General features: G+C 41.3%; 2 protein-coding genes across 17 annotated transcripts in view; both read right to left on the minus strand.

Annotated features, from left to right (window-relative positions):
• The window catches only part of LOC121928513 (protocadherin gamma-C5-like), a 368,742-nt gene that overhangs the window by 201,531 nt on the left and 142,564 nt on the right, over positions 1-24,647 (minus strand). Inside the window, exon 2 of one of the 16 annotated variants that reach the window (XM_042463346.1) lies at positions 9,400-9,417. The exons of 13 other annotated variants lie outside the window; for them this stretch is intronic. In XM_042463346.1, coding sequence (XP_042319280.1) covers positions 9,400-9,417 — 18 coding nt within the window. Of the gene's footprint in view, positions 1-9,399; positions 9,418-16,020; positions 18,615-23,082; positions 23,555-24,647 lie in introns of those variants that run through there. 2 more of the 16 variants (XM_042463343.1, XM_042463319.1) reach the window with 2 other exon arrangements.
• On the minus strand, positions 18,596-22,968 carry LOC121928038 (protocadherin gamma-B5-like; the record flags this gene model as incomplete). Its single annotated transcript, XM_042462224.1, has 2 exons — positions 18,596-18,745; positions 21,091-22,968. Coding segments are annotated over 2 exons (2,028 nt in total), but the record flags the coding sequence as incomplete, so codon positions are not given.

The following is a 24,647-nucleotide window of genomic DNA, read 5'->3' on the forward strand; positions in this document are numbered from 1 at the left end:
AGCCCAGCAGAGAAGGCAATAGTAAGAGAAGCATACTTGCCTGCCAGGTTCCCAGCCTTGGCCTTGATGTCTTCGGTGCAGCTGTATACTGAATTACGTCCGTCCTTTAAAAACCCAGATCAGATCAATGCGCAAATGATGGCAGCCTAGCAAAAAAAGCCCTGGATTTTTCCTTAATTTTTGCCAGATTATACAGTGAGTACATTTTCTTTCCTAGTTGATTGTTTTGTCTTCAGATCGCTGGTGTCTGCCGATGTGCACGCAATAGGCAAGAATGACTTTACTGGGAGGAATCAGGGCGTGATGCCTCTTTTTATGCTCTCCCCTGGTTCCGTCCAGAATGGTTTAAGAGTGGACACCATGGGACGATGGAGGGAAACTGCAAGGCATGTTTATGGCACTTTAAAATAAAAGAAGTTTGGATGTGAACGTACGTTATGTGTTTCCCAAAGGTTATCCTCTGCAAATATACATGTCTACTTCCAAATGAATTACTTCATGCCTTTTCATTTGTGTTTTGATTACTCTGAGAGTCAGCTAACCATGCCAAGAGCTTTTATCTATATCTCAAAAAAACTGTTGAGCACCATTGGAAGAAAACACAATCCTAGGATTGTTTGCGATTGAGTATATCATGGTAATGAAACTAAATCCATCATTAAATTTCATCCCTGAAATATCTACTTTGATTCCAAAGGACTAATCTGTATCCCACAATACGACTAAAGTATCTTTTCCAGTTTAGGCAAAGCAACTACACTTGTAAGCCCGGTCCTGGGCCCTCCTCTTGTGGTCAAATGAATCAAGTTGCTCAGGGATTCCAATATAATGTTGAAAAGCAAAATCAAGCTTGGGTTTATCTACTGTTTTTCCCTCTCCAAGCATAAAAGTATAATCCTTGCTGTGAGATAAGTGTTACCATGGGTTGCAGAGGTTTCCTGTTCTGACAGTAGGAGCCTCTGGCCTCCTCTTGGATGCAAGTGAGCTTTGTGTGTTGGAAACGAGAACCTGCAGGTCTGTCTGGCCACATGGAATTTCTTTTGTTGTATTTGTACCCCACTTTATCCAAGATAAACACTACTTGAAATAAGTATAAAGTCGGTCACTCTAAGAGAAAATAGATTGTAAAAAGTAGGTCAACGAGCAATACACCCAGAGGAGGGGGATTTTTTTTTGCTTTTTTTTTTTCTTCTTTTCTTTTTTTTCGGTTTTTTTTTTTCTTTTTCTTGTACAGTATTTTTCCGTGGGGAACAAGAGATGCAGCAGTGATACAAGGGAAGGGGTTGCAATGCCAGGAAACAAGAGTTCTACTTCCACAGAGAACTGTTTATCCTTAACTGGCCTCTAAAATCTATAATTGTTCCAAAACTCCTCTTTCTAATTGATAATCCACAATTTTAACATGCCATTAGAGGTTTCCATGTCATGCACCAAAACTGTGGATCATATCCTTCTGAGTTTGTTTGTGTTGTTTGTGTACTCCGTTTGCTGCTGTATATAGCGCCCTCAGTCTCTAAGGTCCTTACCAGGTTGTCTACCAGAAGGATGTTCCTGTCATGTGAAACTTACACTTAAACAGGGAGCCACAAGGGTGGTGGTCACAAAGGGAGAACACTGGAAGTAATTGTAAAAGCAGAAGAACATGCAGACACATATAAACATTTTTTCAGGAGTGTATGAGGGCTTGGAATAAAGTGAAAGTTTAACAGAAAAGTGACCAATAAGCACTTTGCAAACGAAGCATCACTTGACAAATCTTGATCAAAATAAAGGAGGGTATGAGCGCTAGTCCAGATCCCAATAATATAATGAAGCACTATTTTGCAGTCACGGCAGGTTATAGACCACCGCTTTGAGGCGGTCTGCTGCCGCCGCCGCTTGCTCCGTGCGGGAGCTGTAGCAGCCACACCACGCGACTCCCGCGCGGAGCAAAAAAAGGCGCTCCAAAATGGAGCTCCTTCTTGCGCGCCTCTATGATCTCGGCGGTGCCGCTGGTGCATTTGGCCGTCATAGGTTGCCGGACACGTCCTGGCGCTATTCGTCCTGATACGTAAACATGGCGGCCCCCATGTGGAAGGGGCGCCGCCATGTTGTACGTATGAATACGTACTGGGTTAGGGGGGTGCGGAAGCACCACCCCTTCCTAACCCTAATATATATTCCATACGTAATTTTTGGCGGTGTAACCCGCCACACTCTACTGGTACAATCAGTGCCCCTTTTGCCTCTAGGAGCCATCCTTTGGGGCTTTGCAAGACGAAATGTGATGTTACTGTTGTTTCTGGCAGTCAGTTTCATGCAAAAGAACATAGGAGAGAATGGGCAAATGTTTGGATGAGTGGAGCTCTTTGCAGTGCTAGCAAAGAATATGGGGCATACACACAGCAGAAATGCAAATGTTTTACAAGTTTGGGTTTTGTATAAATTGATCAGTTTCACTTCCCATACATTTATCCTTTGTTCAACAACATATATAAACCCACCTATCTTTGCTTATCTATATTTTATTCACCCAATTCTATAGTTTTCTCCCTTGACCCTAATTTCCCAGAGACAGATGATCTCTGCCAGACATTTATTGTGTGATACAGATCCAATGCCTGCCCTCCCTTCTCAGACTGAGGTTCCCAAGAATTTCTATATGTGCTGATAATTGATGATCCTTACAACTTTTAAAGAATGTGGTGGAATCTTCTACCGCTATGCTGTATATCTTGCACTTATAGATTAGATTCAGGATTGATGTCCACTAATGCAAGTGTACTATTCAAAAAAATTCAAGAAATCACATCAACCCCATCCCACCCCACTTCACAACATCTTGTATAAGAACACACACCTACACATACCCTCTAGCCATATGTAAATGCTGTGCCGGAAGACGTGGCATGATGCTGCCTGCTGTCTGGTCAGACAGGCGGCGCTGGGGATGGAGTATGGGCAGCCGGCATGTTGTCACCACGTCCCTACTCTTCCCCGAGGCTGGCTTTTAATTCCAGTCGTTGAGGCTGTTAGATTACATTTTTTTTCACAGAAGCTGCATGATACGGACATATATCAATCTGAATGTGACCAAATCCCAGTTTCAGTTTTTTCAGGAATCATGATTTCAGTTCATTATCTTGCTTTCCATAGTGGATCCAGCACGACAATCCTCTTTTGGGGATTTCGAAATTGTGGTAGGCAATGAGGTGCCTATGCAAATCTAAAGTTACTATTAAGTGACTGTTGTATATGCTGAGGTTTCATACCAAGAACCCCCATGTATAACAAAATCCAGGATGCTCATGTCCCATTAAAATTTAATGACATGGCAAAATGGTGTCCCTTATAAAAAATAGAAAAATCAAGGTTTGATATTTGAATTTTAGACTTTTTTGGAAAACATTTTCAATTATGGATGCTTGAATCCGTGTATAAAAAAATCTGTGTCTATGAAGTGCCGATGGTAAACTAGAGCTCATTATACGTTTCACAACCAAAAATCATTAATAGCTACAATTGAAATTAATGTCCTTTTTGTAATAAACACTCACCACATTACATTATCCATCTCTGTATTTAAATTATTTCCTTGTTCAGCTGCCAGGAGCATTCAGATGGTCTGATTACAGGAATCTTCTCTGCATTGAACAGGGGTGCTGGAAAGGTAAATTCCTGTTCCTGGACTCAGAGGACAAACCAAGCTGATAGGGTAAGGCAAAGTCCCTTCTTCATAGTTTGGTGGGAATATGATGTATTGTTTGAATGAGGAACAGGACCAAAACATTGCAAAATTTGGGGCTTCCTGTCTTCGAAGCTTGTCAGAATAGCCAGAATCACTGTCAGAAGGAATAAGAATGAAATCAAAGCCAAGGCAAGGACCAAGTAGAACTGGAGATCTGATTGATTACTCTGGTCTTCTGGATTGGCTGTTAAGTTCTGGAAGAGCTCTTGGAAGTTCTCTGCAAAGACCAGGTTGGACTCACAGTACTGGATAGTGGTGGCTGGCCATATCCTTCACTAAGATTACCAGCTTTGCTTGAGAGCATCTCTTCCAAAAATGTTCGGCGATGTCCTGATCTCACCATTATGGACCCCAATTGAAGAGCCGGCTCAGTGGCCTGGCCAGATGGTAAGAGAGCCAAGCATTTGTGCCCAGAGTCCGCCACTCCACCGCCACCACCTTGGTCACCAGATAGCCCTCCTCCGCTGAGCGAGGCACCATCTCAAACAAGCTGAGCCCTCCGCTCCCTGGAAGGGTAAGGATTTGAGGCTCTTGTCATTCTGGTCCAGTGATAAAGACCTTCACCTGGCAGTGCTGCTGAGGGGTGGGGAGCCTCCATCTTGGGGCCCTCACCCACCTGAAATTTCCTGTTCTGTTCCTAGTCAAAGGACGCTGAGCATAGATGATGCCAGTTTCCGAGTTAACGGAGAAGGTAAGAGGAGAGAGGCAGCTCCTGAATGTTGCTTCTGCAGGAGGGAGTAAGTGATTCGGGCCTTGCGTTCCAGATCTGGATTGAGGCTTGTACACAGGAACAGGAAGACCCGAAGGGTTGTTCTCTTGCACAAAGGGCATTGTAAGAGGATTTCTCAACAATGCAGGGAGTTGTCATTTACATCTGAAATCCTCAGCAAATGGTCTTCTCTGTGAAAGAGGAGGTGCGCCCTTTATCTGTTGCTATGATTGTAATATTGTATTCTCGAGTGCTTCTCTGTTCCAGGGGACCATCTTTAAGAAGCTTATAGGGTTCTTGGATGTTGACACACATTTGAATGGCAAAAGTATTTTAAATTGCAAGTAATTCCCCATTCTTTCAGAATCTCTGTCTTTAGTTAATAAGAGCCACCAGTGTTCCTAGTCTGAATCTTCAGGTAGAGGACTGATAAGGAAGCCAGAATTACTTCTGGGGCATTGTCATTCTCACTAATAATTTTATTTCTATGTTGCACTGGCTGCTCATCCACCTCCATCACTTGCTCTACGTGTCATCACTATTTCTCTGTTTCCTCAAAGTCCAAGTTTCCTTAATTGTTATTTTCCCCTTTTGTGAGTCCAAGTTGAATTTCTGGCGAGCACGTTCAGGGATGTTCCTAAATCCATAGCTGATCTGGCCTTTGAACCTGCATCTCTGTCTGTAGCTTTTACCTGTACACTGAGAAACACTTGGTGCATTTTCTCCCATGTCCCCATGTAAATCTTTGAGTGAAGGACAGGGTGGGTTGTCCTTGGCCTCAATGACAGTAATCCATATTTTGGCTGTCTCCTGTTTTGGGAGGCTTCCTCCATCCATAGCCATAGTATTAAATGGAAAGAGGTTCACTTTCATGATCCAGTTGTTGTTAGTTACTATTTCTGCATATTTTTTCCCATCTTCCCTCTCTCTAACCTCCAAAACCCAAAATTACTTATTGTTCAATGTAATCCTGGAGAGCATTTACCCCAATATCAGGATCCTCAGCTGGCTCTAGGAATGTATGTGGTTCCTGGTAATGTGGATTCACTGATCTGTAGCTTGATATCACCATCCACAATGTGGTGCATTGTCATTTATATCCTGGATCTCTTACAGTTATGTGAAAAATATTCCTAGGGTTTTCAGCCATCACTTCAAAATGATAGCACATGATTTAGTTTCCCCACAATTTCCTCTCTGTCCAATTCTGTCAGTACATAAAGTATTCCATTTTCTACATTGATAGTGAAATACTGCTTTTCTCCTATAGAAAGGCTTGCAGATTGCTCTTTTGGCATTTCTCCAGTTTTCCGCCTCAGATCTTTTGCAAGATTTCCCACAATGGAGCCCTTTTCCATTTCTTCCGGAATTGAAACTAGAATGTTTTCTGTGCAGCCTGGCTTAACAAGAGAGAATAAGAAAAGTACTTGCCTTTGTAATGATCGGTTGTTTTCTTTGTCCCTGTCCTCCATTCTACTCAATGAGAAATTTGCTTCATCTTCATTTGGTTTCTTCAGATAGCTGAAGAATTTCAAAATTCCCATCAGACGTCAGAATAACCAAAGAATGAAATACTAATAGTGCCACTGCTTTCTCCTGCTAACATTACAGTAGTTTTCTTTTTGACAAGGCAATGTCCTCAAATGCCTATATCTTCTGTTGTTCCCTGATCTGCAGTGAATGCCAAGGCTGGCAATTCCTCTTGAGAACTATCTTGGCCAACAGCGGCACTGTGAGGCTTCGATGGGGAACTACAAGCTCTGTCTTGAACAAGTAGAATGTTTTCCTGTGTACCGCTTTCTGGCAGCAGGGTAGGTACAATTTTATGAGGTTTGAGAAAAATATTATTTTATAATTATACATTAGAGGTATTTGGAAAATAAGTATAAGCGCACAATTTCACCAGACATAGCAACATAGTTTGCCTTGTTTAATTTGCCATCAGATGAAGCAGACTTCGTCATGGAAAGCTTATGCTACAATATTCTTTCTCTACACGATCTCTTTGCATACTGATGCAGACTGGACAGATTATGGCTGCATCCTACTGCAGAAATCATCCGATTTGATACAACTTTAGTTGCCATAGCTCAATGTTATGGAATTCTGGGAATAGCAGTTGTTTGGCACCAGATCAAGGCAGATGCTTTCCATGCCTCTGATACTAGATTTTGATAGACTCTCGAAACAGAAGGTGAGCTGCCTGTTTGATAGCACATTTGTATTCATTTTTTCAGGGACTTAGACACTTCCCATTATTCTTTCTATAGGTATTCCATCAAAATGATGCCTATTATGCTCAGATATGACAGATGCCAGTGTGGTGTCAGGGGGTGTTTTGGAAGTATTTCTCAAAGGGCCCAATACAACTCGTTGACATCTTTTAAACTGTTATGTAGACTCAGTTTCCTTCTCAAGTATCACAGTTCAGTTTTTCCGACTCTGTTTCCCCACCCTTTCCCCCAGATCTGTTAGCATTCTTCTGCCATTGCCAACCAGTGTACCTAGCTCTCTTAGTTGTCCCCGGTGCCGTAGTGTGTGATTTCATTTACATCTCCGTTAAAACATTAATGAGCACAGGGAGTAGCCAAGTATTCAAAAATTGAATACAAGGAGTGGAATGCAAGAGGATGGTATTAAAGCAGCATTTTTCATGATCTCATACATTATTCCTCAGCAGTGCTAGTGCCCCAGTGTTATGTCATGACTGGATTTGTACCATCCCACTTTTCAGAAGGAGTACACCTCCTCTGAACAAAGCTTGCCAGAAAACTACGTAAGTTGGAAATGTCTTGAAGGCATGGAACAACACACAAACATGAGGTGAGGCAAGCTGGGTGATGACCCGTGGATCCACTGCCACAAAGGTGATGAATCTACTTTTGGTGTTATGGCGTGCCTCCTGCAGCTCCTCTTAGTTGCAGGAAGTCTTCCTGGTGCTAGATCCTAGGCCAAGACAGATCCACATGGGGAGAGCTCCCATACAGCTTGGAACACTTGCATGAAGAGTAGCCATCGAACCAAAAAGTGAATTCATATTCCTCTGACAGAGGATGTACCAAAACCCTCCCACCTCCCACTGCTTATGGTGCAAAAGGGAAACTCTCACCAAAGAAAGAAAGAAAGAAAGAAAGAAAGAAAGAATGTGCCTTTAAAAAGAAGAACTGCTTCCTTCTTGACTCTTTCCCAGTGAGCAGCAGCTCCAAGCCTAATACCCTAAAGGCCCAGATCTTATCTGATCTGGAAGCTAAACAGGGTTATGCCTGGTTAGTACTTGGATGGGAGACTGCTAATGAACCAGGCACTGTAGGCTATATTTCGAGGGAAGGGATTGGCAAAAACCACCTCGAGTATCCTTTCTAAGACAACCGTATGAAACTTTATGGGTCCTCATCAGTTAACCAGTTACTTGAAGGCACACACACCCCACACCACCACAGCACCTGCAATCACTTCAATGTATATGTTTTCATTTTTCCTCAATGGAATATTTCAAGAGCCTGCAAGGAACGTGTTCAAATGTGTATTTCACCCCTTGCATGGTTTATGTGGTACGCTCAAGGAAAGGAACAGAAAACATATGTTAGTTTTATGAACTTCTAGGATATGCATCCTACTACAGTGGAAGTGATTTTAAATATGAAAATTTCCTTCTATAGAATGCTGGTATGGTTCAAATGGAGGGTCATAGCCTACCACATGGATGAAATATTTGAACAAACACAATACTGTCAAACCGTACTAATTTTCTACAAACACCATGAATGGTGCACACATACAGATTGGCTATCTAGGAGATTATTAGTGCCCTTTCCTCCTGCACTAACATGCGGGATATGCATAATAGTCAGATTTTATCACAAATTTAAATACGTGGTGTTATGTGCCCCAGGCCGTTGGTGTCCTTTACTTGATCTAGGCTTCTCTTGCATCTTTTAAGAATGGGATTTTCCCTTTCTTTAAAAGGTGTGGGGAGAACCTGAATCAGGTGCGGGAGCATGGGTATTGTGATAAAATCCACCATTTAAATGTACATCCTGCATCTAGTGAGGGAGAAAAGCAGTGCGATAATCTCATTGTTTACTCCAGGGTAAGTATGCACAGGAAATAATGTTCAGTAGGTACTTCCAAAGACTTAGTTTATTTCTTCTATGATCCTTTAAAGTAGACACAGGGAACTTCACTTTCTCCACAGTCCCTTTTTGTCTCTCAGGATTCTCTAGAGCCCTACATATGGAAACCCACTTCTGGTTTTTCAAAATAGGTTTTTAAAAATGTTACACAATGCAAAGATCCTTTTCACCCTACTGAAAAGGTGAATGCTTTTCTGGCCAATTGCCAGGAGAGGCAATTCACTCTCAGGCCAGAAAAACCAAACAAAACAAACAAAAACACACAGTTTGGGTAATCTGGTTCCAAAACCAAAACGAAAATCCATGGTGCTACACTTTATCAGTTACTATTTTAAGGTAAAATTTTACTCAGCACTAAGAGCCAGAAGAAAAGCCTAACTGGTTACTTCCACCTAAACCAACAGCTAATGACTTTGAATATTCCAAACCAGAAACAGGACAACTCCGGCATCATTATAAAGAAGATGTAAGATAGAACTGAAACAGTTGTTTACCACTTATGTCTATTTTTCTTTCCTACCAGCTGTATAAGATATACCTGTGTTAACGCCTTGTCATCTTTGGTAGATGACTATACATTCTGTTACTACAAATAAAGAAACTTTATCTCATCAACATTCTCAACCTGAAAATTCACTTTCAATTCAATTTAGAGAAATACAAAAAGTTACGGTACAAATCTATCTACACACACCAGTACGACATCGCATAGTAGTAGTCTTGCTTGCCTAAATGAAGGAGATGAACTTGATGAACGTGGTATTTCCATATCGCCTGTGAGAAGGACTAAGGAACGTGCAGTAAAACTGATTCCTACACAACACAGCTACCTTGTCAACATTCTCCACCTCAGAATTTACATGGTTTCAATGTTGCCTATAAAAGGCACTTCAGATTTGCCTCCACAAAGACGAGCTGTCTGCAAACTGAACATTGGGAGCAAGAAAAGTAACTTCATTCCTTTGGGGACTCTGAGGAGAGGCAAACTGGTAGGAATAAGGCAAAGTCCCATCTTCAAAATTAGGCGGGAAACATGGAACCTGCTGTCGAATTGGGAATAGGGCCAAAGCCCACTGGAGGGATTTGGATTCCCTGATTTGCCGGAGCTTCTCGCAATGGCCAAAATCACTGTCAAGAGGAAAAAGGAAGGAGATCAGAGCTAAGGCCCACACCAAATAGAACTGGAGTCCGACTGCGCCTCTGAGTCCCTGGCAGGTTTTCATTTCCGGAAGGGCCTCTTGGAGTTTCTCTGGCCAAAACCAGGTTCCAGAATGGTGGCTGAGAGGGAGGGCGTCCGTTGTCCTTCACCACAACCCACCAGCCTCTGTTTCACAGCATCTCTCTCCACAAAGGCCCTGGCTGTCCTGATCTCTCCAGTATGCGAACCAATGGTGAAAGGGCTGGGCTCAGTGGCCTGGACCAGATGGTAGGGAAGCCAGCATTGTGTTCCGAATCAGCATCCACAGCCACTACCTTTGTGACCAGATATCTTCCTCAGACAGAACGAGCACCATCTCAAATGAGTGGAGCCCTTGGCTTCTGGGGAAGGAGACAGGATACGAGGAGTGTATCATTGCGGTCCAGAAAAACACCTCTGAGAGTGACATTGCTGCTAAGAGGAGGAGATCCTCCATCTTGGGCCTTCACTGGGCCTGGAATCTCTGAATTGTTCATAGTCAAAGGATCGCTGGGCATAGATGGCCCCCAGTCTCAGAGTTAATAGAGATATAGGAAGGATGGGAGGCTCCTGAATGTTGCGTGCGGGATGGCGTATGTGATCCGTGCATTCGGCCCACATCTGGGTCAGATGCTTTAATACTAAAAATGGAGTCACCAGAAGGGTTGTTTTCTGGCACATAGAACCTGTAGGGAGATTTTTCAAACACAGGAGCATTGTCTTGACGTCAGAGATCTGTAAGAGGCTGGTTTTGTGTGGTGGAAAGAGGAGGGATTCCTTTGTCAGTGGATGTGATTGTGATTATATTCAGGACTTTTTCTCTGTCCAAAGGACCTTCACTCAGGAGTTTTGTAATACTTATAGAAGAGGGAAGAATCTGGAAGGGCAGATCATCTTCTAAATGCATGCAAGCTCTGCATTGTCACCAGTATCCTTGTCATTTACACTGAGAAAGCCATCACAGTTCCAGGTGGAGTATTTTCCGGTACTGAATTTATGTGGAAGCTAAAGTCACTTCTGGTGCATTATCATTCTCATCAAGAACAAATATTTCAAACATGCCGTGCGTAATTAATCCTCCGCCATCCTTGGCTGCAACTGTCATTGTATATTCCTTGGTTTCCTCAAATCCATGGACTCATGAGAGGAGATTATGCCACTGACAGGATCTAGGTTGAATGTCTTTTGGCTGTTTGCTGGTTGTTGCCTGAATTCATATCGCACTTGAGCATTTTGTACCCTCATCTTTATCAAAAGCGAGAACCTGGAGCACCTGAGACCCAACCGAACTTTTCATGCAGACTGACCTTGTAAATATCTTGCGTGAAAATTGGTGGGTTATCATGGCATCAATGACATTAATCCATATCTGGGCAGCCCCAGACTTTTGAGGTTCACCTCCATCCAAGGCTGTAAGGACTAATGAATCATTTCTTCACTTTCCCGATCAAGTGGTTTCTGCAAGACCGTTCTGCAATTTATTTCCATCTTTTCTCTCTCGACTTCCAAAGTAAATATGATTGGGGCTCTAATTGGTAGCTCTGGAGAGGATTCACCCCAATTGTCTGGATCTTCAGCTTTCCCCAGGAGAAATCGAGTGCCTGGCAATGTGAATTCATAATCTCCAAGTTGATATTGTCACTGAGGAATTGGGGTGCATTATCATTAATGTCCTGAATGGACATCTTTATATGAAAAAATATTGAGAGGGTTTTCTACCCCACTTCAAAATTAACAAAGCAATGTGCAGCTAAATGACACAGTTGCTCTCCATCTAGCCTGTCATTCACATAGAGGTTTCCATTCTCTGCACTGATTGAGAAATACTGCATTTTGGTTAAAGAGACGGCTGCAGGTTTACGCCTTGCAGTTCTCTTGATTCAGTCCTAATCCTTGGCAAGATTTCCCCAATGGAGCCCTTTGCCATTTCCTCAGGGATTGAATAATGAATCTGTTCTGGGGTACCCAGCAGGAGAAAAGCAATAGTAAGAGAAAAAAAATACTTGCCTTGAGAGTTCCCAGCCATTGTCTTGATGTCTTCTGCTCATCTGGATGTATAGGGAATTTAAGTCTTCCTTTTAAATTCAGGTCACGATTCCAGAAAATGCAGATTTCCTTATGTGAAATTAGCCTTCTTTAAGAAAAATCAGATCAAATCCAAGGATGCAGAGTAAATACAGAGGAAAAATCTCATTTTTCATTTAATTTTTATGGATATTGGCAGTTTTTATTTTTCATTTTCAGCAAGCTTGCTTTGCCTTTGTGATCTCTTCCCCCCCCGATTTGCAAAGCAATGATGCAGTAACCACTTTTCAGAAAATATCCATGGATCTTCAGCATCCAAGCTCATGCTCTCGATCTGATTTCTATATTGGCATAACAGTGCCACCCTGAGGATATGAGACAGGCTTTGCATTTGAATTGCAAGTGAAAACTTAGATGTGATCAGGTTTATACAATTTCCCAAGGGTTGTTCCCTTAATTTAATATAGATGCATTTCTAAATGAATATCTCCTGCTTTTGTATTTGTCTTAATGATTAGTTTATTGTTTCTTTGAAGATGTGCCATTCAGTCAAGACTTTTAAATATAACAAGATCTTGTTTACTATTTTTACTGGAAATGAGTTGTACTAAAAACAGAGCCCTGAACATCCCAATTTTTTGGGCAGTGGGAAAGCCAAATATGATTTTCCCCAATGTTTAATACCATCTATGGCAGTGGTGGCGAACCTATGGCACGCATGCCAGAGGTGGCACTTGGAGCCCTCTCTGTGGGCACACGCACCATTGTTCCAACACAGAGTTCACTAGAGTTTGTCACTGAATGCCAGAGGATGCGGCCACTTTGCGATAAATAAGTGGGTTTTGGATTGTGTTTGGGCACTTGGTCTCTAAAAGGTTCACCATCATGCTATGGAAAATATTCTTTGATGCCCACGGGTTTTTCTATATCTCCAGTTACAATCAAATCTGTGCTGAAGTGATTTAACCTGATCCTTTGCTTCATAGCGAATCATGAATCATAGAGTTGGAAGAGATCACAAGGGCCATCCAGTCCAACCCCCTCCATGCAGGACTTTCAATCAGCATTCCAGGCAGATGGCCATCCAGCCTCTGTTTAAAGGCCTCCAAGGAGGGAGACTCCACCACATTCTGAGGGGTGGTTTCCACTGTCGAACAGCCCTTGCGGTCAGGAAGTTACTCCTATTTTGAGGTGAAGGCTACTACTCTGTTTCAGTTTGGAGGGTAATGTTCTGTCCATTTAAGGAAGAAAGAAGTGATACCCCCTGGAGGTTCTCCTGCCAGGTCGTCTTGGAACATAGGATCTTGTTTGTTACAGTTTCATCCAAATTGTATCATAAGGCATATTTCCTCACTCATACAAGTGATAAGAAAACACAGCCTAATTCAAATATTCCTCCTTGAGTAATGTTGGAGCCTTCTTATTTGGAACTCCTTTTTGTAAGGACTGCCATTCTTTTCATTTAAGGAAGAAAGTGATGATATTCCCTGGAGGTGCTCCTGCTCGGACATCTTGGATCATAGCATCTTGTTTGATACAGTCTGATCCATTTTGTCAAGCTAAACTACTTCTATGGGACAATCCTTATTTGAAGATTGTAAAACAATCCTTTTAATGGAAGAAATGGATTGGTTGTGAAATCTATATGTTGGATCAATTGATGGGTCCTGACTAAAACCTTTGGGCCATTTTCAATAGTCCAGTGAACTTATCAGTTACCCATGAGTGTATTATGTCACAGTTTTCAGGTGCAACAATTTTTAGTGTTGATACATTGCCCATCAAATAGATCACAACAAGAGAGTTTATGAGATTAGTTCCAACAACAAAGTGAAACACATATTTGCCCACCTATTTCCCTGGTAGCAGCAGTAAGTCATAGAGGAGAGGGAAAGAGCAACCAATTGATAAAGGGGAAATTGGGATACATTCAAAGTGAGCATTCCCACTACAACTCTACAGCCCAATTCAAGCCGACATTTGCCAGGTAGACATTCTAATGTAGAGCAATACAATGCAGAGGCAGGTATTAGAAGCATCCCTTTTGCAAATCCTCAAGCAACCCACAACTGTTGTTGTGAGAGGGAATTGAAAACATTTTAACCAAGGCTTTCCTACTATTGATCAAACCACTGCCCCCAAAACACAGATTTTAAGAAGGACTTATTTTGAGCTCAAGAGATGAAAATAATTTGAAAATGAAACAGACACATCTCATCCCCAATACGTCTCCCACTCAGGCTGTGCTACCAGTTCAAAAAGTTAAACGTATATAATAATTAAAAGAAAATGGTTAACACGGAAACAGGGCAAGCCAATAGCAAGAGCTGCTGTTGTTCAAAAAGGAAATCAATGCAATGCTGCTAGGAATCTGGTCCTCCATTCTGGTCCCTTTGAAAACAGCTGAGAAAGTAAGACTCTGCAATCTCTGCATGCGTAGGTCAGCTATACATAGATGATCCCTTGCAGAAAGACAGTTGTTTAGGATGTCCATCAACATTGCCCCAATTTACATAAATTTTATGGCTCTGATTAGTTCTGTGGAGGGCAGTCAGGCTGATATATAGTTAGACCAAAATATTATTTTATTTTCAGTTGAATAGGTTGGAAGGTTGGCAGTTCAAGGCCCTAGTGCTGTGTGATGGAGTGAGCTCCAGTTACTAGTCCGAGCTTCTGCCAACCTAGCAGTTAAAAGCATGCAAATGCAAGTAGCTAAATAGATACCACTTTGGTGGGAAGGTAACAGTGTTCAGTGCAGTCATGCTGGCCACATGACCACCAGAGTTGTCTCTGGACAATACTGGATTTTCAGCTTAGTAACAGAGATGAGCACAGTCCCCTACAGTTAGGACCCTATCACACACGGTTAAAAACCCTAGCTTATCTTTCCCCAAATTCAGTGCTAATTTGGGTGGCAGCCAGGTCATATCACACAGAAATCACTGCCGAATCGCTGTCCAGGTCTGTCCCGATGCAGCCCGGTTCCTGAAAACTGCTTCCGTGGCCATTTTTAGAAGTCAGAAGCTGAAGCTCATGTAATAGGGGCCTTGAACACAGCTAGACATTCATGGCAAGGAGAAACCTTTGCATTTACATTTAAGGCTTTATTTATATCATGGTTTATTTTATTTTCAGTTGTATAAGACTTTATTTAAATCTGTGGCACTGAATGCAGATTAAGAAGAAATCACAGCTTCTAAAGCCAGTAAATGCCAGCGGTACAAGGCAGTGGATGAGAGAGTGTCAACGCCCCCTTTGCTTTTGGCAGGCAGCCACCAATGGAGGAGGGCTTTGCAAGAAGGAAGAAAGGAGATGTGGTGGGTGTTTGCGAAGTCAATCCCTCACAAAAAGATTATAGGAGAGAATGAGCAGAACAGTTTGAGGGAAGGGAGCTCTAAGCACAGAGAACACATCACAGCAATGCAATATCCTTCCTGAAAGCAAATGTTTTACAAGTTTAAGGCTTTTACTTGATTTCATAAATTTTCACTTCCCATGCATTATATATACCCCCCTCCACCCCAATATATGAGTACATTAGTCTTTGCTCACCTATATTTTATGAACCTAATTCTAACAATGTTCCCACTTGACTTCTTATCTCCAGAGGTTGTTGACATCTGCCAGTCATTGTTTGATACATTTATTGTATGCAATACAGGTATAATGCCTGTCTTACCTTTCTCAGATCGTGGCTGCCACATGCATTGTGGGATTACTAGTGATTGATACTTCTTACTGTTTTACAGGAATCTATACATGATGGTTTGTGTTTTGTAATTGTTTTGTTTTTTGTAATTAATTCTGTACAACTTAAGCCCTCTAGTCACAGAGCCATATATTTCCTGCACAACACATGGCACCATTCCTATAATTTTGTTCTTAGAAGAACCAGCTCTATGGAACATGACTTTACAACTCAAAAATAGAGAAACAATAGGACCCAGCCACAAATATAATCTTCGAATTACAAGAAATCAGTACCATTTCTGTTGGAGCTCTCCTTTTTGGGGAGGGGGTGTGTGTAAAAATTTACTAACATGTTTCCCTCAGAGGGATGCAACAAGTGGGAATGACCCTTTTGAGGTGGTTTTTGAAAAGGTGAAATTTAGGGAAGGGGACCTTTGGAGGTCTGGAAGTGTGGTGCAGTTTAAAGTTATTTTTAACAGCACAGTTCATTCATACCACTGTTAACTGTGAACAAAAATAATAAAAACAACAACAAGATATTACTGTCATAAAAACTCACCCCATAAGCTTTATCCTTAACTATGTTTAAGGTATTTCCTTGATCAGCTGTCAAAAGAACATCAGATTTCCGATTACAGGCAATATTCTCTGCAGTTTGAACATTAGGTGCTGGAAAGGCAAATTCCTGTATCCTGGACTCAGAAGACAAACAAAGCTGATATGAATAAGGCAAAGTTCCTTCTTCATAGTTTGGAGGGAATAGGACAGCATTGTTTGAATGGGGAACAGGACCAAAACACTGCAAGAATTTGGGACTCCCAGATCTCCGAAGCTTCATAAGAATGGCCAGAATGACCGTAAGAAGAAAGAGGAATGAGATCAAAGCCAAGACAAGAACCAAATAGAACTGGAGGTCTGACTGATATTCTGGGTCCTTGGATTGGTTGTTAATTTCTGGAAGAGCCTCTTGGAAGTTTTCAGCGAAGACCAGGTTAAGACTCACAGTACTGGATAGTGGTGGCTGGCCATTATCCTTCACTAAGATTACCAGCTTCTGCTTGAGAGCATCTCTTTCCAAAAATGTCCGGGATGTCCTGATCTCACCATTATGGACCCCAATTGAGAAGAGTCCTGGCTCAGTGGCCTGGATCAGATGGTAAGAGAGCCAAGCATTGTGGCCAGAGTCAGCATCCACCGCCACCACCTTGGTCACCAGATAGCCCTCCTCCGCTGAGCGTGGCACCATCTCAAACAAGGCTGAGCCCTCTGCTCCCTGAGAAGGGTAAAGGATTTGAGGGCTCTTGTCATTCTGGTCCAGGATAAAGACCTTCACAGTGGCAGTGCTGCTGAGGGGTGGGGAGCCTCCATCTTGGGCTCTCACCTCCACCTGAAACTCCCTGCACTGTTCATAGTCGAAAGAGCGCTGAGCATAGATGATGCCAGTTTCAGAGTTAATGGAGAGGTAAGATGAGAGAGGCAGCTCCTGAATGTTGCTTCTGAGGAGGGAGTAAGTGATTCGGGCATTGCGTGCCAGATCTGGATCTGAGGCTTGTACATGGAAAATGGAAGTTCCTGAAGGATTGTTCTCTGGTACAAAGGCAGTGTAAGAGGCTTTCTCAAAGGTAGGAATGTTGTCATTGATATCTGAAATCTTCAAGGAGATGATCTTCTCTGTTGAAAGAGGAGGTGTACCTTTGTCTGTTGCTATAATTGTGATATTGTACTCTGGAGTCCTTTCCCTGTCTAAAGGGCCATCTGTAAGAAGCTTATAGAGGTTATTGGATGTTGACACAACTTTGAATGGCAAATTGTTTTCCAAATGGCATGTGATTTCCCCATTATCCCCAGAATCTCTATCAATGATGTTGATAAGGGCTACCAGAGTACCTACTGCTGAATCTTCGGATATTGGACTGGTTATGGAGGCGAGAATCACTTCTGGACCATTGTCATTCTCATCTAATAGTTTTATTGCAACATTACATTGAGCTGCCAATTCACCTCCATCTCTTGCTTCTACCGTCATGACATATTTCTCTGTTTCCTCAAAGTCCAGAGTTTCCTTAACTGTAATTTTCCCATTTTCTGTGTCCAAGTTGAATTTCTGGCGAGCACGTTCAGGGATGTTTCTAAAACCATAGCTGATCTGACCATTTGAACCTGCATCTCTGTCTGTGGCTTTCACCTGTACCACTAAAGACCCAATTGGTGTGTTCTCCCTCAGGTTCACCATGTACAGTTCTTGACTGAAAAGTGGTGGGTTGTCATTTGCATCAATGACAGTAATCCATATTTTGGCTGTCCCTGTTTTGGGAGGCTTCCCTCCATCCAGAGCTGTAAGTATTAAATGGAAACTGCTCTCACTTTCATGATCCAATTGTTTGTTCAATACTAATTTTGGGTATTTTTTCCCAGACTCATTCTCTCTCACATCCAGAACAAAGTATTGATTTGTATTGAGACTGTAATTCTGTAGTGCATTGATCCCATTATCAGGATCCTCAGCTTGCTCCAATATAAAAGTGGTTCCTGGTAAAGTGGATTCACTGATCCCTAACTTGATATCACCATTCAGAAAATGTGGTGCATTGTCATTAATATCCAGTATCTCTACAGTTATATGAAAAATATTCATAGGATTTTCAGCCATCACTTCAAAACTGATGGGGCAGGATATACTTTCCACACATATTTCTTCTCTATCAATCTTTTCATTCACAAACAGTTTTCCATTTTCTGCATTGATAGTGAAATACTGCTTTCTGCCTAAAGAAAGGATGTGCAGATTTCTCTTGGCTATTTCTCCAGCTTTCAGTCTCAGATCTGTGGCTAGATTACCCACAAGGGAACCCTTTTCCATTTCTTCAGGGATTGAATACTGAATGTGCTCAGAGGCAGCTTTGCAGAACAAAGAGAAGAATAAGAGAAGTACTTGCCTTGGTAGTGGTCTGCTCTTCTCTTTGTACTTGTCCTCCATTCCACTCAGTAATGAAAAGAATTGTATTATCCTCATTTGGTCTCTTCAAATAAGCTGAAGAATTTCAAATTCCCATCATGGTTCAGAAATATTTAACAAGGAAGTACTAATAGTATCACTGTTTTCTCCTTCTTAACATTGCAGCAGTTTCCCTTCCTTAAGCTGATGTGTTTGCACGTCCCTGTCTTCTGCTGTTTCCCTGATCTGCAGTGAATATGAGCCATTCCAAGCCTGGCAATTCCTCCCTGAGATCTGTGTTGGCCAACAGCGACACTGTGAAGCTAAGATGGAAAGTTGCAAGCTGTATCTTCATATAGAAAAGATTTCTTCCTTTTTATATCTGCATACAGATGTTCTGAGATCTAGCAAGCTTAAATATTGTGATGTTTGGGAATTATTATATTTTTATAATTCTGTGTATACACTTTTCAGTAGAATAAGTAAAAACTCAACTTCAGTCACAAAATCAAACTAGAAGACAACCAATAACATTTCTTTCTTATGCTCCATACATTTTTAAAGGGGCTCCCTGAGCCTTCCTAGGAAGATATATGGAATTAAAGAATACAAATTTTAAGGTTACATTTTTTGTGTGTAATTTATGTAGTTTTTACCTAAATGCTGGAGGAATGTACATTTTGAGGAGCTGTATCTGAAGCTTTAAATTTCAGAACAGTTATTAATAAATCTGTGGTTCTGATTTATCCTACAATTGTATCTCTTGCTAGCCATGCAGGAGCAACATACAGAAAAAGCCTCTGGTTTTATGGCAGTGGCCCATGCCACATTGTCCATCTTAAATGGAGGAGTTGGTGATAATTGTTGTCAGAAAACATGGTAGCAGCTTTGGGTGCTTCCTCTGTCCCCCACCCTTCCCCATCATTCCCCTCTCCTCCCGTGTATGGCAACTCTGCTTTAACTTTATATTTGATTTGATTTATATAAATTAATCCTATGCTTAAATTTGTAGACTAAAAAGACTTGGAAATGTAATCTCTAAGTTTTTATATTGGGAAAAATAGTGTTGCGGAAGTCCTATGCTAACACAGTATGGATACATTAATGACTAACATATGATCTGTATGTTTGTGAAATTACTTTTTTCCCATTTCTGAAATCATACCATGGCCCACAGTGGGGGTTTTCCCCACTATTCACAAAAACCCTACCTTCTTCATTTTGATATTTATGTTCAGCCACATCCAGTATGAAAAAAGGTCTACCTAACTTGATGACTGTATTTTAGCTTTTTCATAGGTCTTAATAAAGGTTTTACAGGTTTTCATTAAAAATTATATTGAAATGTTGCTTAAAAAACAGAATCTAATCTATCAGTGTAGATGCAAACATTTTGCAAACAGATTCGTTTCCGTTTAAACATTTACTTTTTTGCTATGTTCACTGTAAACTCACAAATGGTCTCAGATTTAATAGTTCTTTCTTGATAAACAAAATAACTAAGTGGCTTGATCATTCTTTTCCTATAGCACAAATCTTTCCATTTCAATGACAGAGTACTGAAACTTCTTTCTGTTTTTGCCATAGCTGTAGAAGTGTACAAAAGATTACTATAGCAATGCACACATCGCTGAAACTTACAGTTCTTAGAAATCACATTTAGGAAGGTATCTAATTGATATTTTTCCATCCAAAAGCATATCTAAACACATTTTCTTAAAGGGAAAATGCTTTACAAAGAAAACTATCAGTAAGAACTGTAGGATATTCTTGAAAAAGGCATTTATTCATATATAGTTTGGGTTTAGACACCCTACCAGTGGTAAATTATTGGCTACCACTGCTATCAAATATCAATGATGGTGGTTATTATGAGGGCTTTTCATCACCATAAGCTATTCCTAACAAATATTTTAAAAGGAATCAAGATTGATACCTCTTGAGAAATCATGGCACGAAGTGGAACACAAACTGCTCTACTTCTGGAATTATAAATTACAAGTCAAGTTACAAGTCCAAATTACAAGGCAAAACCAAACTTTCTTGCTGTACAGAATGCACAGAACAGTTTATTGCTCTACCTGTTGCATGATTCAAATGCCTTCAAAAACTCTCACAAGATTTGGACAATAGCTATATAAATACAGGGGAGTATGTTTCTACAAATATTCATAAGCATGAACTAAAAACAAAGGAGCAAAGGAGAGGGGGCAAAAGGAACATCCAAGGGCCACTCCGTCCCTGATTGTTCCAGGACTGTGATGACTGGGCAGACGGCTCCTGAAGCGGACTGCCCCTGTGGTCCCTAAGAGGTCTCTGGCATAAGAAGATTAAATCCACTCCTTCTGCTGGAAGCATTGGGCTGCCTTAGCTGGCCCCAGAGCAGCATCCAACTGCTTCGGTGGCATGCGTCACCTAAACATCATGCCTCCAAAGTGGTTGGGAGCCGCTCTATTTGGCCCGTCTGTTTTGGGCCTAAGTCTCCTTGTCTTTGATGGTGCTGTTCTTTCAGTCTCACCCAGAGAGCTTTGTAACCCAATAAACAATTTAACCCATACCTAAATATTGCTTTAATAAGTTATTTATGTATTTGATTGCAGAATTACTAATAGAAGGTAAAATAAATTTCAAATATTTAGTCTTAATGGAAAGACATACAGACTGTGGAATAGGTAGCAATAAGCAAAAACTCACCCTATCAGCTTTATCCATTTCTGAATTTAGAATGTTTCCTTGATCAGCTGTCAAAAGCACATCAGAATTAAGATTACAGGCAATATTCCCTGCAGTTTGAACACTGGACGCTGGAAAGCTAAATTCCTGTATCCTGGACTCAGAGGATAAACAGAGCTGATAGGAGTAAGGCAAAGTCCCTTCTTCATAGTTTGGTGGGAATAGGACAGCATTGTTTGAATGGGGAACAGGACCAAAACACTGTAAGAATTTGGGGCTCCCTGATCTTCGAAGCTTTGTCAGAATGGCCAGAATCACTGTCAGGAGGAATAAGAATGAGATCAAAGCTAAGGCAAGGACCAAGTAGAACTGGAGGTCTGACTGATACTCTGGGTCTCTGGATGGGCTATTAATTTCTGGAAGAGCCTCTTGGAAGTTTTCAGCAAAGACCAGATTAAGACTCACAGTACTGGATAGTGGTGGCTGGCCATTATCCTTCACTAAGATTACCAGCTTCTGCTTGAGAGCATCTCTTTCCAAAAATGTCCGGGATGTCCTGATCTCACCATTATGGACCCCAATCGTGAAGAGCCCTGGCTCAGTGGCCTGGACCAGATGGTAAGAGAGCCAAGCATTGTGCCCAGAGTCAGCATCCACCGCCACCACCTTGGTCACCAGATAGCCCTCCTCCGCTGAGCGAGGCACCATCTCAAACAAGGCTGAGCCCTCCGCTCCCTGAGAAGGGTAAAGGATTTGAGGGCTCTTGTCATTCTGGTCCAGGATGAAGACCTTCACAGTGGCAGTGCTGCTGAGGGGTGGGGAGCCTCCATCTTGGGCCCTCACCTCCACCTCAAACTCTCTGCACTGTTCATAGTCAAAGGAGCGCTGAGCATAGATGATGCCAGTTTCAGAGTTAATGGAGAGGTAAGATGAGAGAGGCAGCTCCTGAATGTTGCTTCTGAGGAGGGAGTAAGTGATTTGGGCATTGTGTTCCAGATCTGGATCTGAGGCTTGAATACAGAAAATAGAGGAGCCCGAAGGATTGTTCTCTGGTACAAAGGCAGTGTAAGAGGATTTCTCAAAGGCAGGGGAGTTGTCATTGATATCTGAAATCTTCAGGGAGATGGTCATCTCTGTTGAAAGAGGAGGTGTGCCTTTGTCTGTTGCTATGATTTTGATATTGTACTCTGGAGTGCTTTCCCTGTCTAAAGGGCCATCTGTAAGAAGCTTATAGAGGTTATTGGCTGTTGACACAACTTTGAATGGCAAATCATTTTTTAAATGACATGTAATTTCCCCATTATCTCCAGAATCTCCATCCTTTACATTGATAAGAGCTACTAAGGTTTCTAATGCAGAACCTTCAGGTATCGGACTGGATAAGGAGGCAAGAATCATTTCTGGGCTGTTGTCATTCTCATCTAATAGTTTTATTTCAATTTTTGAGTGAGCCACCAATCCACCCCCATCTCTCCCTTCTACTGCCATCATATATTTCTCTGTTTCCTCAAAGTCCAGAGCTTCCCGGATTGTTATTTTCCCAGTTTGTGAATCCAAGTTGAATTTTTGCCGGGCACGTTCAGGGATGTTTCTGAAACCATAGTTGATCTGGCCATTTGAACCTGCATCTCTGTCCGTGGCTTCCACTTGTACCACTAAAGACCCAATTGGTGCCTTCTCTCTGAGGGTCACTATGTACAGGTCTTGAGTAAAAACTGGTACATTGTCATTGACATCAATTACAGTAATCCATATTTTGGCTGTTCCTGTTTTGGGAGGTTTCCCTCCGTCCAATGCTGTAAGTATTAAATGGAAACTGCTCTCACTTTCGTGATCCAATAGCTTGTTTAATACTAATTCTGCATTTTTCTTTCCATCTTCTCTATCTCTAACTTCTAAAATGAAATAATTATTATTGCTCAAGTGGTAATCCTGGAGAGCATTCACCCCAATGTCAAGATCTTCTGCTTGCTCTAAGACAAATATAGTTCCTGGTAAAGTTGACTCACTTACCTCTAGCTTCATATCACCCCCCACAAAATGTGGTGCATTGTCATTAATATCCTGGATCTCTACAGTTATGTGAAAAATATTCATAGGATTTTCAGCCATCACTTCAAAACTGATGGGGCAGGATATACTTTCCACACATATTTCTTCTCTATCAGCCTTTTCATTCACAAACAATTTTCCATTTTCTGAATTGATAGTAAAATACTGCTTTCTGCCTAGAGAAAGGATGTGCAGATTTCTCTTGGCTATTTCTCCAGCTTTCAGTCTCAGATCTGTGGCTAGATTGCCCACAAGGGAACCCTTTTCCATTTCTTCAGGGACTGAATACTGAATGTGCTCAGAGGCAGCTTTGCAGAACAAAGAGAAGAATAAGAGAAGTACTTGCCTTGGTAGTGGTCTGCTCTTCTCTTTGTACTTGTCCTCCATTCCACTCAGTAATGAAAAGAATTGTATTATCCTCATTTGGTCTCTTCAAATAAGCTGAAGAATTTCAAATTCCCATCATGGTTCAGAAATATGTAACAAGTACTAATAGTATCACTGTTTTCTCCTTCTTAACATTGCAGCAGTTTCCCTTCCTTAAGCTGATGTGTTTGCATGTCCCTGTCTTCTGCTGTTTTCCTGATCTGCAGTGAATATGAGCCATTCCAAGCTTAGCAATTCCTCTTTGAGATCTGTGTTGGTCAACAGCGACACTGTGAGGCTTACATGGAGAGCTGCAAGCTCTATCTTGAAACTAGATGGCAAAGATCTCATGTACTCTTATTCTGAGGTAGAACAAGTATTAAGTGGTTTGGAAAATAGTATATGTTTATGATTGCATCTGGGTGGTTCTCTGTAGAATAATTAGTGATGCACCTTCACTACACAATATTATACTGGTTAATAAGTAATAATCTTTTTCTCTCTTTCTGTTATGCATATTCTTAAATTGGAATTGATGGCTTCCTGCATTTTCCTGGGCAGTTATGTGGAATCAATGAATGTAAGATTTACAGTGGTGACATCTTTGTCCATCTAATTTACATACTTTCTGCCTTAATGCTGAACATTTGTGTATTTTAAAAAACTGCGAAATGCTACTGCTTTTCTAATAAAAACACAAGTATCTGGAATTTTGTTTTGTCCATTTGGTATGTGTTGCTGATTATTACATAACAGCAAAGCTTATGTTTCTTTTGAGTGAATACTACAGAGTTCAATGAGTGAATACCTGAACAAAAGTGAGCTGGCTGATATGTACCTGTTTGCTAACACATTTGTAAATTCATTCCTCAGGTGACACAGAAACTTTTCATTATGATTTTTATATGTATGTCATTTCAATGTTGCTTAAAATGTTCCAAGTGGTGCTCAAACATTAATGATTCTGGTATGTGTGCTTGTTTTGGAAGTGATTTTCTTAAAGGACACAATACAACTCTATTATAAATTCTTCTAGACCACAGTTCTGTTTTCTTCATATACTTCTATATTTCCCAAAAGTTTTTCAGTAGTAAGTTGGAAATGTTTTGAAGGCATGGAACAACAACAAACATGTGGTGAAAGGCAAGCTGTGGTTGAAT

The sequence above is a fragment of the Sceloporus undulatus genome, chromosome 4 (assembly GCF_019175285.1).
Source record: "Sceloporus undulatus isolate JIND9_A2432 ecotype Alabama chromosome 4, SceUnd_v1.1, whole genome shotgun sequence".
Taxonomy (NCBI): domain Eukaryota; kingdom Metazoa; phylum Chordata; class Lepidosauria; order Squamata; family Phrynosomatidae; genus Sceloporus; species Sceloporus undulatus.